A 17,818-nucleotide genomic window follows, 5' to 3' on the forward strand; every position below is an offset into this window, starting at 1 on the left:
GAAGACCCTAAGGACCTTACTAACTACCGCTCCATCACTTACCGACAAATCATTGGCAAGATCATTGAAAAAGCAGTCAATATTCAAATTTAAATCACATCAATGCTAACCAATTTAATGCTGGGATGCTCCTTTTGTGACACATGTTGCACAAACTTAATTTATTTTTCTGTGCCACTTTAAGTTAGCCATTTGCCATCTTAGAACAGTAAATAAAAAAGGCTAAATGATGGCTGCATCATACTGGGCTTCATTAGCTTCAGTGGGCATGTACACATACATATCATCAATCTCTTTTTTTTATGTCGATGCTGTTCAACATCGGTAGAGCCACATTTTTTTCTTTTTGCAATATGGTACAGAATCAGCAATAAATCAACGAAATCAATAGTTCATAATTGCTTGTAAAATGTGACACCAGTTGGCTTTCACAACGCCTGTCTGTAATTTACTGCAGTACGAGGTTTTTTTAATGTTTTTTTCAGGACTTGTGTGTACTATTACACCACCAGCTTTACTATCATTATCACTATCCCAATTATAACCAGTGCCCTCACTATTGCCACCACCATTACTATTAATACCTTTATTACCACCATTACCTTTACTAAAGCATTTGTTCATGCCTCAGTTGGTATGTTTTAACACAAGAAAACTAGACCAATTGGCGGTGTCAAAGCTTGTTTAACAGTGGTTAGAAAGTGAACTTTTTGTGCGGGAGAGGGGATTATCAAATCATAATACACTTGAACAAATTTCATATGATAAGTTGTTTTTTTAGAAATGTCCATTTATTTCCATCCCTTTGCCAACGGTGTAATATTTATCACAATTTCTTCTTTTTGTGGTAATTTTGTCACTGTCAAACTCTCCCTGGCCTCCTCGATGCATGCCTTTTGCATATTGACTAGTTTGTGTGACATTTTAACATTATGGCATCCTTTTCTTCTCATTAGGTATTTCCCATTTGGCATTGTTTTTCTCATCGCTGGAAAGATACTAGAAATGGATGACCCCACAGCTATCGGGAAGAAGCTGGGCTTCTACGCAATCACCGTGGTTTGTGGACTAGTCGTGCATGGACTTTTCATTTTGCCAATGATGTATCTCTTCATCACCAAGAAGAATCCAATTGTCTTCATCCGGGGTGTTCTTCAAGCCTTGCTCATAGCTCTGGCTACATCCTCAAGGTATGTTGATTACAGATGGTAATGAGGGTCTGTAGCACACATTTTGTAACATCTGAATGAACTTAACCTTGGGGGCCTGATACACCAAGGTATCTGACACTTTGGATAGGTTTACACTCTAGAGTAAGTTTACTACTTTTCGGTATACATAAACTCCCAGCGTACGTTACTACTAAAAAAACTGTAGTTAGTCCAGCACTACAGCAATATTCCACCATTTCCAAAAAGGTACTTACCTGGGAAACAGTTTCAAGGTGGGGCAACTTATGGATGGCTTCAACTTGTGTAGAGGACAAGTCGCCCCTCAAGCAGAAATTTCATGACATGGACATTGCACTCTGGGAAGGCAGAATTAAATCTTTTCATTTTAGGTTTTATTCCCCTTCTTAACTTAGCCAATTCTGTGAGGAAATCGAATCCTTCTTGCACCGATCTACAGTATAAGAGCAATAAATTAGCTATATATTGAATCAGAGTAAACCCCCAGAGGAAAACCAATGTGTCCAAATCCTTCTACAGGGCTTGTGAAAAGATTGAGGGAGCCTCTGTAAATCCTTGAGGGAGTCAGATCCATGAAAACTGAGACCTTTGGAATGTTAACAAGAGCTACAGACTCGTCCCATGAATTGCCATAGAAAAGAAAGCCGAGCAAAGATCAACCACGGTGAACCAATCGTCATTTGTAGGTGATGGAGCCTTTCATAGGGATGCAGGAGAGAATAGTAGTAGGGTTGGGGGCCACAGGGAATTTTGGGATAACCACATTATTAATTGCCCTAAGATCCTATATGAACGTGTATACAATGACTTTCCATGCCTTGCATATCATAAGAATCGGGGTGCTACACATGCTAATAATAGGTACTAGAACCCTTTGCTTTGTCAGATCCGCTATTATAGGGTGGATTTATTTCTCCACCTCAGGTTTTAACCCTTCTTCTGAGTGTCAAAATGTACCTTTACATGTTCCAGAAAAAAGATGTACCCCTCATCATTGTCTCCTGCGTACCACAATATGGACAGTATCAGGGAAGATAACTGTTATATCGGGAGATATGACAATAGGGCCTAATTCTTCTGAACAACTCACGCTTTCATATAGTAATGCAATCAGTTTACTCTCTTATTGTCGAGGTATGTTCAAGAGCAACCATTCCAGGATAGAAACACAATATTGTTTAATTTTCACAAGCTATTTGAACCTAACAAGTTTGAGTGAGATGCTTGGGTGAGCAGGAAAAATGCTTATCACTAATGGGTCCTACAGAAATGGACATGGGGTCTGTAATATGGTGGGGAACTCTGATTAGAAATACTGACTGCATCTATGGACAGGCCTGAGAGAGGTAAAATGGGAATTAAAATATTTTAAGAGCCTAGTGACTAGCACCCTTACCGTAGCGCTAGACTGCCATAGTGCGCTTGTACAAGTTTTTGAACTGTGCTGTGCTGCCTGTTGAAACCATTTGTGCCTGATTGTGCCGGTGCCACTGCCATTTGCATCGCGTTGTTGTGTTTGTACCCCAATCCGGTTTTGATTTTGGCCTGCGGCCATTTTGTTGTTGTTGTTGTACCTCCCTGCCCGGATCTCCGCCCCGCTCCCGCCTCCCAGCTGATCCTCCCTCCCCCCTCCCCCCCTCCACTCTCCACTTATGACAGATGCATACGCGCGCAGCGTTCACGCGCAGCGGTCGCGCCCCATGCGCGCCGAAGGTGCGCCAAAGGTAAGCCCGTCTACGCCCGTCCGCGCCTGGACCGCGCCCAGCGCCAGACCCCCTGGTCCACGCAATTCCCATTCCACCCGCATAACATACGACGACGCAACCCTCTCAGCACTTAACCCCGGCCCACTCCCTAACTGCTACCAAGCCGCTCCAAGACACACCCATGGACCCTTCACCTGCCACTCCTGCAAGTTTGACTGCATCTGGACCCACACCAAATCCTCAATCCCCAAACAGAGCTCCGACACTAACCACCTGTCCCGGAGGGGTTGGGACTTGTGGGGAATCTACCACGAGACTGTCTTGTGAGGCTTTGGTAAAGAGAAACACAGGTGCCTTCAGGAGAGGTTTTAAAGAAGGTTTAATGGGTATATAAGTCTTTTTCATTGGCAAAGGCAGTCCACTTGTAATCAATAAGATAACAGGGTCTCAAATCATATACGGCTTCAATTCAGCTCTAACATCCAGGGGTCTTGACAGGCGTGGTGATGTCTGTCCCAGGTGCGTCTTTCGAGGCTTCCCCCACCGGTACCAAAAGAAAAGGGAAACGGGGGTCAGGTACTTGCAACGCTTTCAGAATTATTACAGGGCCGGGGGTGAAGACACAACTCCCATGCAATAGTGCTCGTTTCACTCAGTCGGGTGTGAGGGCCAGTGCTCGTGCAGAGGGAGGGGAAGTAAGGGCGGTGCTCTTCACTCTCGGGGCTGTTTCCTCCGCCCAACCCAGCCCGCTACCCGTCCACGTACCTCTTGGAGCCACGCTCCTCCCGCGGGACCGTGGCTGGGCGATGCGTTTTGTTGTTGGCCTCCTGGCTTGCCGCTCTCTCCACGCTCGAAGTCTCTCCTTTCGTCTCCTTCCACGCTCGTCTTCTCCGGGGAAACGCCGTCCGCGGAGCTCTGGGCACTTCCTGCTTTTGACTTGACGTCTTCGTCAAAGGGCGGAGCCTCGGCCTCACTATACAGTTCCTTAAAGGGGCCGCCTCCGTGGATATCGTCGGTCCAGTCGGCCTCGGGGTCAGCCGTCCAGGTGCATTGCGGTAGCTGTGGGGACAATGGGCACGGTGAGAGGGGGGTGGCAGACCACCAGTCCTTGGGTCCTACCATGTCCGGTCCGCCCGCCCCGTCACACCACCTAAAGTGCTTACTGCTCAACACCCGCTCAGTCCACAGACACTCCATCGAACTCTGTAACCTACTCGACACTACATCACCGGATATCGCCTTCCTCATCAGCCCCCGACATCGCCATAGCCATCCCGTACACCTACAAGATCATCCGAAAGGACCGCATCAACCAAACAGGAGGAGGCATCGCCATCGTCCATAAGAACACCATCCGCATCACGACCAGCTCCGACGATAACCTCGCTACCGCCGAAAACCTTCACTTCCAGATACACACCGACCCCAAAACCACACTCAGAGGCACCCTCATCTACAGACCACCAGGACCCCGCTCACATTTCAATGAAGACATCGCTGACTTCATCAGCCCACATGCCATCCCATCCGAGAACTACATTCTACTGGGAGACCTCAACTTCCACCTGGACAAGAAAAACGACAACAACACCACCACCCTTCTGGACAACATGGCCAATCTCGGACTCAAACAACTCGTTGACACCTCCACCCACTCCGCCGGACACACGCTCGACCCTATCTTCACCTCCAGCTAGCACATCTCCTTCGATCACACCACAGCTCTCCATTGGACGGGTCACAGCTGCGTTCACTTCCACAACAAAAAATCCACGTCCCATAACCCCCCACAACCTATTCCCCGAAGAAACTGGAACAAAATCAACACCGACCAGCTCTTCTCGTCGCTTCAACAAAATACTCCTACCAATTCATCGGACCCAGATCAAGCAGCCACCAACCTCACACAATGGATCACCCACAGCGCAGACGAACTAGCACCCTTGAAAAACCATCTAATCAAGCAAGGGAACAAAAAAGCCCCCGGGTTTAACGATAACCTTAAAAAATCCAAGAAGCTCTGTCGGACTCTCGAAAAAACCTGGAGAAATAACCCTACCACTGACAACCTGGCCTCCTTCAAGAATGCCACCCGCAAACACCACCAACTCATCCGATCCACCAAGAAATCAGCATTTAAAGATCGACTTGACAACAATGCCCAAAACAGCAAGGAACTATTCAACATCGTCAAAGAATTCACCAACCCCTCCGCAAGCACTGACGACATCACCCTCTCCCAAGACCTCTGCGACTCTCTATCATCATTCTTCCACAACAAAATCGCCGAAATACACAACAGCTTTCAAAACCAGTCCGAAGACCGGCCCACTCCACCCACCTCCGAACCAAAACCCCCCTCTAACAACCTCTGCGCCTGGAACCCAATCACCACTGAAGACACCATCCGCCTGATGAATTCCATCCACTCAGGATCGCCAACCGACCCTTGTCCCCACCACATCTTCAACAAAGCAGACTCCATCATCGCACCCCATCTTCGAGACGTAATCAACTGTTCCCTCAACTCCGCCACCTTCCCAGAAAACTGGAAACATGCCGAACTCAGCGCCCTTCTGAAGAAACCCATGGCTGACCCAACCGAACTTAAGAACTACCGCCCCATCTCGCTCCTCCCATTCCCCGCCAAAGTCATCGAGAAAGCCGTCAACAGTCAGCTCACCGCCTTCCTAGAATCCAACAAATGCCTCGACTCCTCTCAATCAGGATTCCGTGCCAAACACAGCACCGAAACCGCCCTCATCGCAGCAACAGATGACATCCGAACACTACTGGACAACGGAGAAACAGTTGCTCTCATCTTACTTGACCTCTCCGCAGCCTTCGACACAGTATGTCATAACACCCTCATACAACGCCTCAGCAACATCGGAATACAAGGAAAGGCTTTAGACTGGATCACATCGTTCCTCACCGGAAGAACCCAGAGAGTCCGCCTCCCCCCTTTCAAATCTGAGGCCACCGAAGTCATCTGCGGCGTACCACAAGGATCATCACTCAGCCCCACCCTCTTCAACGTATACATGAGTCCCCTCGCATCCATCGCGCGCCAACACAACCTCAACGTTATCTCTTACGCAGTCGACACCCAGCTGATCCTCTCCCTCACAAAAGACCCTAACACCGCCAAAACTAACCTACACGAAGGAATGAAAGAAGTAGCCGAGTGGATGAAAAACAGCCGTCTAAAACTAAACTCGGACAGAACAGAAGTCCTCATCTTAGGACCATCCCCCTCTGCCTGGGACAACTCATGGTGGCCACCGGCCCTCGGAACCGCACCCATACCTACGGACCACGCACGTAACCTGGGCTTCATCCTAGACTCCTCCCTCTCGATGACCAGACAAGTCAACGCCGTCTCATCTTCTTGCTTCAACATCCTACGAATGCTCAAAAAAATCTTCCGTTGGATCCCCACCGAAACAAGAAAGACAGTCACCCACGCACTGATCACTAGCTGATTGGATTACGGCAACACCCTTTACGCCGGAACGACAGCCAAACTACAGAAAAAACTCCAACGCATCCAAAACGCCTCAGCCAGGCTCATTTTGGACATCCCTCGGCAAGCTCACATTTCCGACCACCTAAAAAACCTCCATTGGCTACCTGTCAACAAGAGAATTACGTTTCGTCTACTCACCCACGCACACAAAGCCCTCTACGACCTAGAACCCGAATGCCTCAACACGCGTCTATCCTTCTACACCCCCTTCCGCCAACTACGATCGTCCAATCAAGCCCTCGCCGCAATCCCGCGCATCCACAGATCCACCATGGGGGGAAGATCCTTCTCCTACTTAGCGGCTAAAACCTGGAATTCTCTCTCCACCCACCTCCGCCTCACTCAGAACCACCTCTTTTTCAGAAAGCAACTAAAAACCTGGATATTCGATAAGTAAATTCACCTCCCTCCCTCAAGCGCCTTGAGACCCTCTGGGTGAATAGCGCGCTATACAAATTTCTGAACTTGAACTTGAACTTGAACACCCTTGCCAATAAGACAAGTAGTACAATTACCATTAATGACACAAACTACATGGGGTCATTTTGATTTTCCAGGCTTAAGATATTCATGGCACAGTCTGGACCTCTTGGGCTGTCCTAAAATTGAAGGTATGGATTTTGAAAAATTTGATAAACCTAGGGTGGTGTGAGAATCCAGGGACATTGGGAGTCGTATTTGGGAAATCCCATTTCCAATGTCCAAGCTGACCACATGAAAAGTCAGAACTTCATAGACCCTCAGCCTCTCTCTAGCCCATCCCATTTCCCCTACCATTTCTCACAACTTCCTGTCTTTTGCATTCCCCCCATTGCTGAGTCCCTCATCCCAATCCTTTAACCACTGGCTGCATATTCTGCAATTCCAGAGATAATAATTTTGATTCAATATGCTCTTTCTTTTTCTCCTCAGTGGCGAAGCAGTGATTGGAGACTGTTGCTAATTCTGCTAGCTTGTTAGTATGCATTCCAATACATTTGGTTGTCATTTAGGGGCTGATTACGATGGTGGACAGACTTCAGTCCGTGGGCCATCGTATCAGGGACTGGGACCGCCCGCCTACAACGTGGTGGTCCCACAATAGGCATCACAATGCGAACGCCACCACGGCGGTCGCAGAGCCTATCTTTTTCATTATGGTTGGTGCTGCTGGCTGCAGCACCCGCCACAGTGTAAAAAAGGGCCATTTTACATATCCCTGCTCCACGTGGCAGGTGCCATGCGGTGCCTGCCACATGGTGCAGTGATATGTGGGGGGGCACCTGTGGTCCCATGTCCGGGAGCTAGGTGGGAAAGGGGACTCACTACGGGACCCCAAAGTGTCCCTTTTCGCCAGCTTTTTCATGGCGGGTTAACCGCCATGAAAAGGCCAGTGGAAAGGAACATTGTAATACCTATGCCACCATTGTAGGGAATACAATTCTCCCTGACGCACCGGCGGGCTTAAGGAGCCTGTTGCATGCCTGGCAGTTGGTCTTTCCGACCCCCATCTCCCCCGCCCGCCATTGTAATATGGCGTGCAGGAAACATTAATGCGATGGTGGGGAAAGCCTGTCGGTGGCGGTCTCCCCGCCATCATATTCAGCCCCTTAGTTTTTAACATTTGGCAACAACCCCTGCACAAAAGCAGCACTGGCAGCTTTCTGAAACATCTCTATCTGAAGGGCTATACATGAATACTGTTCAAACACATCCATAAGCCTGCCCAAATAGTTAGTTGATATATCCCCCATGTTCAGCTTACAATTGGAAAATCTAGTTCAATCTATTTTCAGTGGGTATATCTCTGGAATCTCATTCAACAGCGCATCCTTTGTGGCATCCAACTCCCCATGCTTCCCAGGAGCCTACCTTGGCCATGGAGCTTTCCCCACCAGTATTTCTCTCACTTAATTTGGCACTATCAATCACAACTGATTCACAATAGCCCAATGTAGTCTGTGCACCTCAATCACAGTCAGTAATTCTTCTCGAGTTTGAGTTACATTTTGCTGAATGCTTCAGAAATGTTTCTTTATGTTCATTAAGCCAGAGGGCGGTCAATGGAACATTAACCTCAATTCTGTCTCTGGCCATTGGATAGTCCCTCAAAGGGAGAAAGGTAAAGGAGAACAGGTATGTATCATTATCTTCACTTGGTTGGAAGGAGGAAACAAACTAGGTAGTCGACCTGCAGTTTGTCCTAAGCTTTCATGGAGGATCGTGGGACTGCAGTCTTGCTGGTCCCTATTCAGGGCAGAGCATGCATATGCTCTAGGCTGATCCACAGTAGTGTAGCAGAAGTAGAATCACCCTCTGACCTGGTTGCTTTGCTGTTAGCCAATTGGTTCACTCGCTTGCACATTAACCTCTTGTGCGCCTGTCCCACAGGCGCTGCTCCGTTTCTGGGTGCAACACTAGTGGCACCCCGCTGGCCTATAGCCTGGCATTAAGAACATGTCCAACAGATTCTTCTCCTTTGGATCCTCGCACTCTTTCCCTTGTGCCTGTGGCTCAATGATCTGTGGGAATAGATATACAGGAGGAGAAGCAGGTAGAGCACCCTGACTCTATCCCTAAGGTGGCTGATTTAATATTCCAGCTTCTCGTGAGTATTTATAATACTCCGGACCTTGGAATCATATTTTTGCTGCTTGTGTGCCTCCTCATTGCACTGTATGTAGAGAGGCACTGCTGGGCATCCATTCTTAGGGTTTTGTATTGAAGTTCCGGAAAGGACTTATTTGCATCCTCATTAGTAAACCGAAGTATCTTCTTTAAGTATTTGTAAATGCGTATACAATATTGGCGGCATATAGTAAGTGCAGGAGTTCATTTCGGAAAAGGTGTGACTCGTTTAGATTGTCCGGGCCCCATCACAACTTTCTTATTATCCACTCACATTCTGGTTAACACAGAAGGATCTGCAGGTCTTGGGCACAGCTTATCCCATGGGGTGTTGTGACAAATTATTGGTAAAGCTTTATCATGATATAAAAATATCATGTCAAGAATTTTGATATGTCATAAACATAACCAACAGGAATATTGAAGGTAAAAATATTGTTTTTAATATCATTGTAAAAAATATTGATGTAGAAAATATAGCTGTACGTGATATCATTTGTAAGTGTTAATTAGTATGTCATTTATTATAGTGTTTGATTCTAAATGTTTATTATTTTTTCATTTGTGTTTTATAATGTTAATGTATTAATTATGAAATAGATGAGATTTATATTTTTGGTTGTGTTAATGTATACACATAATGGTTTTATACTTTTTTTGTAGTAGGTTATTGGGTTTTTAGGGGATGATGGAGAGTTGATTTAAAACAGATGTATATTTTAAAATACATGTTATGTTATGTTACTGATGTGCAAATTAATACATGCCAGTTTTTTAAATGTATTTTATTACATTAATATATTTCATAAATGTTATTTTTGAAATAATCCAAATATATTCAATGGTATTATTAGTATTAAATAAAAATGTTTAAATATATATATTTTTTGGAACAAAAAATTATGTGAAAATCAAAAATGTATAAACATGCATTTTAACAAAGTAATGCAATTTGAATGTTTTTATATCAAAGTTTTACATTTTTTAAATCTTTGCTGAAAATTAATATAAATATGACACAAATTTTACTTTTTTTAAATTATGTTCCATATTTAAAATAAATACCTTTGTAAATAGAAATTGTTTTTATATATTTTTTTTATATTATGATTGTCAATTTTGGATTATGATTACATTGTTTATTTTATGGGTTAAAGTTTAGGAAAGGTAGTAAACATTGTATTGTAAAACTATATTAATTATCAATATTAATACAGATATTTTTTATATGTTAATTTTTAAATATCAATATATATATGTGTGTTTGGTTTTGTTAGTGTGTTTTTAGATTAAGTTGTAGTTCATTTTATAGTTAAAAAATGTGTGTGAGTATGGAGTATTGCCTGTGTATATAAAGTGTTTAATTTGTATTACCTAGTTTAAATGTTTTTGATTGTAGTGAAAATAGTAAACTTCACCTGTTTAGGGTCCAATACCTTCTTCAAATAGCCTTAAATTGGAATGGGAATAGTAAACACCACCCCTTTTGTGCTAACACCTTCTCCTACTATGGTTAGATTGGAATGAGATTAGTAAATGTAACCCCTTTAGTCTCCATCACCTCACCTCAGTATGGTCAGATTGGAGTGGGAATAGTAAATTATACCCTTTTAATGACAAACACCTTCCCATAATTGGAATAGGTTGGAGTGGGAGCAGTGAATGACACCCTTTTACAGTATAAAGCCTTCTCCAAATTGGTTGAGATTGGAGTGGGAATGGTACATATGACCCCTTTAGTGCCCAACACTTTCCCCAATTTGGTTTAGATTGGAGTGGAAATAGTATATTTCCTCTCTTTAGTGTCCAGCACATTCTTCAAATTGGTGTAGATTGGAGCTGGGATAGTCAATGTTATCTTTTTAGTGTTCGACACCTTCCTTAAATTGGTATAGATTGGAGTGGAAATAGTAAATGTCCCCCCCCCCCTCAGTGCCCACTGTGCCCAAATTGGTTTAGATTGGAGTGGAAATAGTATATATCACCCCTTTAGTGTTCAACACTGCCCTCAAAGTGGTTAGATTTGAGGGGAATAGCATTTTTCCTCCCTTTTGGTGTCCCACACCTTCTTCAAATTGGTATAAATTGGGGAACAGTAAATGTTACCCTTTTAGTGTCCAACATCTTCTCCAAATTGATATGGATTGGAGTGGAAATAGTAAATGACACCCTTTTTGGGCCCGATTATGACTTGAGCGGTGCGGTGCTGAATCCACCCCTCCGCTACACCCTCAAAGCAGTGGTCAGACCGCCCACTAGATTAGAAATTTCTTCCTGTCTGGCAGGCTGTTTTTTATCGTTCCTACGGCAGTGCTTCTAAAAACGTCAAAAACAGTTCCTGCATGGCATGGACTGCAAAGTCCATGCTGTGCAGTAACTGAGATGCATGCACTAAGGGGGGGAGAATGTGTTGTGACATCCCCATGCAGAAGAGGCAAAGGAGGCCCTGCAGAACCCTCTTTGTATCCTCTCCACCACGGTTTTTATAGAGGAGGAAGCTCCATGACACCGCCCGCGGAGAGGAAACTTGTAATATACTTGGCGGGACCGCATCGGTGCTGCAAAGCATATACTGCCTCCTGATCGCTGCAACACTGCCAGGGAATGGTGGCTCTCTGGCAGCTGCGGGGAGGCTGTGGCAGTTCCTCCACCCGACTCCTAATAGTGCGGTCAGGAGGCCGTCACTACCGTGGACTCGTAATCGGGCCGAAGTTTCCACCAGTTTCTTCAAAATAGTGTATGTTGGAGTGTATTTATTTAATTCTATAATCTTGGTTTGAAACGCTTTGTTTCATTTTATTTGTATGTGGTAGAAATAGTTTGTGTTATACCATTAGTATTGTGGGTGTTTAGAAATATAATAAAAAATACTTTGTAGTATGTTTGTAAGCAATAATATTATTAGGTATATTTTGTATAGAATATATATATTGTATATATGTTTTAAAAATGTATTTAATGTATATATTTACTTTTGTAAACATATATTTCAACTTAAAAATAAACATTTATATATAGTTAAGTAAATAAAGCAGTTTTATAATTTTTTATTATTAAAGAAAAAATTCAATTTACATTTAAATACTATTGTAAATTTTACACTTTTATTTTGCATTGCTTAACATTTTTTAAAATATTTCTTACATTGTTTTATTTACATATTTCCTACATCATTTTAACATAAGTTTTACTCCGTATGTATTAAATAATTGTATATATTTTATACTATCATTTAGTTTACATTTGTTTACATTTTCTTACAACATTTTTGACATTATTTATATGTTTAATACTTTTTTAAAACATTTTTTATTTATTCAATATTTATACATTATTTCACATTCATTTCTTGGGGAGACAGTCTTTTTTTTGGTTTCATTTTGTGGCCATTTTGTTTTTACTGCTGCCTTCTATTTTGTATTCTATTGGTGTTTTTTTGCTCTATTTTCCTGGAACCAGGTTGCAGTAAGGTGCTGCTGTTCATTCAAACAAGTAAGTCCTAGTTTAACGATTTTTTTATAATTTTGAGGGTAGGTATAAAATAATGATAGTGTTGTTTCTGGGTTCTTGTATATTTAGATGTATAATAGTATCGTTTTTCACTAGTTTGTAGATTTGGGCTCTCGTATGTTATTTTAGTCATGTATCATAAGGTTTTGTTAAACTTTGTTATGTAACTTAGATTTTGATGATTAAGGGCCTGGCAACAAGTTTGGCGGTCCGACTACCCGAGGACCGCATCTGCTCCTGCCGGTAGTCCACAGCTGGCAGTCCAAAGATCGCCATATTGCGAGTAGACCACGGTGCCGGCAGTGTGGATGCCGAGAACTTGTGGTGGTGGTGAGTACTTTTACCAACTATATTGATGCCTTTGTGTGAGTTTCAACTACATATGTGTCGAATGCACACATTTGCATGATACATGTGGAAAATAAAATCTACCCATTGCTGGAGTCTGGCCCATATGTGGGCTGTTCTGGCAATGGTTATATGGTACGAAAAGGACTCACCTGTAGATTGTCTCAAACGGGGTTGTATTCCTTGGAGTGAAGATCCTGCTTTGAAGGGGGGATCAGGAGAAATGGAACCACATCTGCTTGGAAGGACAAGAAAGGGGTGAGCGTGCACCCCAAATCCATCCTGTCTGCCACCTTGAAGCAGGTGGTCGGACCACAGTGGACAGCTTGTGGAAAAGGCAACTTGTAATACGTCTGGTGGTGCAACTCCCCTGTACCGCCCTATGGTGGCTGCCTTCGCCCGACCATGAACCTGGCAGACTGCTGGCGGTCTGCTGGCAGTCTCAAACGTCCACCCACGGTCTTCACAAAAGCAATCCGCCCAACTCGTAATACGAAGGTCGTACCACCGAGATCTCAATGCTTGGACCTCCCAGCCAGTACAGCTGTCCCCAGGACAGCCAGACTTGTAATAAGGCTCTAAGTGTGATGCATATGTATTTTTGGAAATGTAGTGAATTTTGCGAGTGTGTTTTCCTATTTACTTTATAGGTTTTTGTCTACCAACATGTCCTATGGGCATTGAGAGTTTCAGAAATCAAATTTGATTTATAATAAACCCATGCTTCTTACATCGATTTCCTTTTTCAGATTTCTAGGAGCGTTCTTTTTTTTAACAAGTTTTCTGTTTTTTTATGGTTCCTATATACTTTGGATTGCTTTAAGGGATTTCTATTGGATTCATTTTAATTTTATATTTTTTGGACTTTTGGTTAATACTTTTCCTATTTTTGGTGGATTATTATTTTTTACTACATGGATTCAAAGGAAGATCTGCAGCTACACAGTAGTAAGTTTTATTTATTTTGTTTGTTTTACTTTGGGAAATGTTATGTTTCATTGTTTTTGTTAATATTATGTGATTGTTATTTGGAATTTTGTGGTTTATATATTCTAATTAATTTATGTGATGGATTGAGTTTGTTTTTAGTTTCTTGGTTTATTGCGGGTACATATTTTGTTTAAATAATTTAAGTATTATTTTATTATCTTACTCTTCATTAACATTGAAACTTTATTGACCTTTTAGACTGATTCAATAAATATTATATTTATTATTTATAAAAAAAATTGTCATGTTGGTTTAGATTTTGTGATTGTTTTTGGGAACTTTGGTTGGTTACTATTTTTTTATGCTTTTGGCTATCAGAAGTAACATCTACTCCTTTGTTATTTATGAAGAGTTCCACTTTAAAGTATAACATGTTGTACATTCTTCTGGTTTGTTTGCTAAGTATAGGGGCAATCTGTCTAACAGATTGCTCAATTTTTAGTTGCTGGTAACTTTAGTCTTTTTGCCATGTTTCTATAAATGTATAGAATGTATTTTGGGTTCTGCCTATGGTGGATTGGATGGCATTGTGCCATCCTTCTACTGAGTTGTTTTTTTTTACTTTCTGTGCCAAGGTGCTGTCTTAGACATTCCACCATGGTATTTGGAATTTGGGTGGGTGTCTGTGTCCAGAGTGATGCAGTCTGCCCACCCAAGTGTCTTTGAAATATTCTCATAGAGGGTTTAGGGCCTCATTACGATAGCGGAGGGTCCGCTACCAGCAGCTGGTCAGTGGCCGACCCTCCGCGATCGTAATACTGTTTTCGTAGAGACCTCCCGCCACTAAAACATTGGCTAACTTTGCGGCACTGCCGTAGGGTTTATGATATCCCTGTCCTCCGTTTGTTTTGCTGCATACAAACCGCAGCAAAATGAATGGCAGAAACAGTTTTGGGGGCCCGTAGCGGTGCAGGGACATGTACCCTGATGGAGCGTCAGCAATGCCTAAAATGGGGGCGGTTCCTGTGGAGGCACTTCCATAGGAATTACGATGTCCCTTTCCCTCTGGCTACATGCCGGTCCAACCACAATGTAAAGGCAGACAAAAAGGGGCTTTGGGTGCCCCTAGCAGGGTCCCCATTCCCGCAGGGCCTCCGCTATCGGGCCTGGGGGCACACGTGGGCTCCCCTCAAACACCCATGCACCGTTAGCCAAGCACCACATGGTGCCTGGCATATGGTTCATGGATGTTTGCAAAATGCCATTTTCCATTGCGACTTGTCCGGGCCTCAGCACAAGCTGCAATGGAAAAAGGCATTTTTCCGAACGTCTACATGGCAGTTGCATTGTAATTAGACAGGTGGAACTGCTAACTATATGTCGAGCAGTTTCATTCCGACGGCAATGACGGTCAGACGCTCGTCGCTTTGCCATATTTGCTATTTATATTTTCTGTTGATGCACTTTCTTGGCTGTATGTGTAACCTGTGTGATTTTGCAAGTACTCTCCTTTCTGCAATGGTATGTTTTTTGCTGCCTTTGTCGATGTATCTGAAAGTAGTCTAATTGTATACATATTTACAAGATCTTAAAGTTTGTACGCTTGTTATTTACATATAAAAATATGCAACTACATCTTTTATTGTATTTTTACATGTATGCTCTGTTTAGATGTTTCACACTGTTTTGCAGCTTTTCTGATTGGGGTGTTATCATGTGGAGCAGGTGCTTTCTTTGCTGTTAGATGAAAAACAAAATGTCAGTTTCATTTTAAATGTTAATTTATTGGTAGTTTGTAGAGGTTGAGGTCATTAGGTTAATTTTTGATTTATCTATACTTACTTCCTATATCTTTTTGCTGGTTTGTGATACCTGTGTTTTTTCTGGCAGTTTTTTTTCTTTTAGGAAGCCTATGTAAAGATATACAAGTTGGAGAGTGTCTTACTAATGATTTGATATTTTATATTTTTAAATATATTAACAAGTATGTTTTAGTTTAAAAATAAGTTTTACTAACTTATTTAGGTAGTTGTTGAGATTGATATATTTCTTCTTTAATGGTCTGGTCAGAGAATACAGCAGTGTCCTTGTCGTTTTTGAAGTATTTTGTTGCTTAAATCAGTGTGCCATTTATATTGTTGATTTAATTGTTTGATTTTATTGGTTAAAGTTATTTATACTTTTATTTTATTGGTTGGGATAGTTCAAGTTTGAATGTTGTTCTATCAGTTATGTCCTTCTATGGTAAACTCTAATTTAGGTTTAATTTATAATGCATGACATAGAGTTTGATAGTTTCCGCTGCTCCTGGCTGTTTCCTCCCCCTGGGAGCACCGTGAATTGGGAGGGACTCTGAGTCCCAGCAGCCCCATCACTGCCAACACCGTCAACGCGCTTAATAGTGCGCTTGGAGTCCCGTGGCATGGGACGCCCGCGTGGATGCGCCCGGCCCTCCTCTGGGCAAAGCACGGGCAAAGGGCGGGTCAGTCCACGCCCGTCAGAGGCTGGGCTGGGCCCCCCACTAACATTTGGTCCAGCAGAGAGTGAACCTTTAACTTTCAGGTACCGTACTATTTATTTCTTTAAACAGTTATTAACATTCCCCCAGCCCACCTATTTAAGAAACTCAAAATTCAAAAATGAGTAAGCGCAAGGGGTGTCCTGATTGTACATGAGTAGCGGGAACCCTAGATGCTTTTATCACACGCACTGAATCAATGCTTACTCATGAGATCCAGTTAACTGAGTGGCGTCTTTCACTTGACCCACTCACCCTGTAGAGACGTTCTTCATTAGGCATTGACAACTCGACCAGCATTCCTCAATTATCTCCCATCGCTGGGATAAACCCCCCTTCGCCTCACCCTCCCCCAGACCCGGATGCCCCTATCTCTTCTGATACTCCAAATGGGTCCAGTACAGGAATAACGGACCAGGCTTCCAAGTCACATAATGATGATCTAATGAGTGAACCTCCAGTAAGGCGAAGGAGGGCCGAAGGGGCACAAAAACCTAAACCAACTAAAGGGGCTCGTTTAGCCGAACTCACAAAACCTAAAGGGCACGGCGATCCCGCACAGGGGCAAAGTCCTACTTCATTGGCCTCTGACTAGTCAACACTGCCCTCCCAGCTGGACGGAGATGAATTTTGGCAATGAATGGAGACCCTGGTTATGCTGCCACTAAGCCCCTTGCAGCTGAAGCTATCTGAAATTGAATGGAGGCTGGCCAAACTAGAGGGACTGGGTTTGCAGGGTCACACTCATACATCACACTCCACTGCGGGAATGGAAGAAGGTCAAAAGACTCATAGAGAAAAGAAACAGAAACCTTGTTGAAATATGTACTTGAGTACTCTTGCTCCATCCCTTGCCCCGCAGGGGCTAACCACCATCTTGCAAAGGACTGGCAACTCCTCTAATTTGAGGGAACTCGCAACTACTTCCCCCCTAATCCGTAGTAATACCTCCGATAGACCTGTTTGTAATCCACACTTAAGTAAAACCGTAGGAGCCAATGTTGTCAGTTTAAATCAGGGGGAAAATATTAGGTCGGAACTGCTGCATCTACCTCCTTCAGCGGCTGCCCTTGTATTGGTTTTAGGTAATGTCCCCATTCTGAGGGAAGGTCAGTTTGAATCCATGATCCAGTTAATTGATAAATCTCTTCACTGGTTGTCTATCCATACCACAGGCTGGATGAAGGGGGGTGTCACGCCTTGCAAGCCATAATATTATGGCAAGAAGGGTAAGGTGGTTGGGACTGACCCCCAAAAACCTGGAAGGCGATTGTGTGGTACTCAACTTTAATAACTCATCAATATCCAGATCGTTTTTGTTTCAGTTACACACAGTACCACCTAGGGTCGCCCTGTTTGCAGCCCTCCCTTTAAGTCACTTTTATACCCCTGTACCTCATATAGCTCTGGAACCAATACAGAACTATATGGAGGGTCATACAAATCTTACCTCCCTGGGAAACTCGGGCATACCTACCCC

At 43.3% G+C, this 17,818-nt stretch overlaps 1 protein-coding gene across 1 annotated transcript in view; it reads left to right on the forward strand.

The window, feature by feature from the left end:
• The window catches only part of SLC1A7 (solute carrier family 1 member 7), a 720,509-nt gene that overhangs the window by 513,011 nt on the left and 189,680 nt on the right, over window positions 1-17,818 (forward strand). Inside the window, exon 7 of the mRNA XM_078673458.1 lies at window positions 957-1,190. Within this exon, the coding sequence (XP_078529584.1) occupies window positions 957-1,190 (234 nt within the window). The remainder of the gene's footprint in view (window positions 1-956; window positions 1,191-17,818) is intronic.

Source organism: Lissotriton helveticus, chromosome 1_2, assembly GCF_964261635.1.
Source record: "Lissotriton helveticus chromosome 1_2, aLisHel1.1, whole genome shotgun sequence".
Lineage (NCBI taxonomy): Eukaryota > Metazoa > Chordata > Amphibia > Caudata > Salamandridae > Lissotriton > Lissotriton helveticus.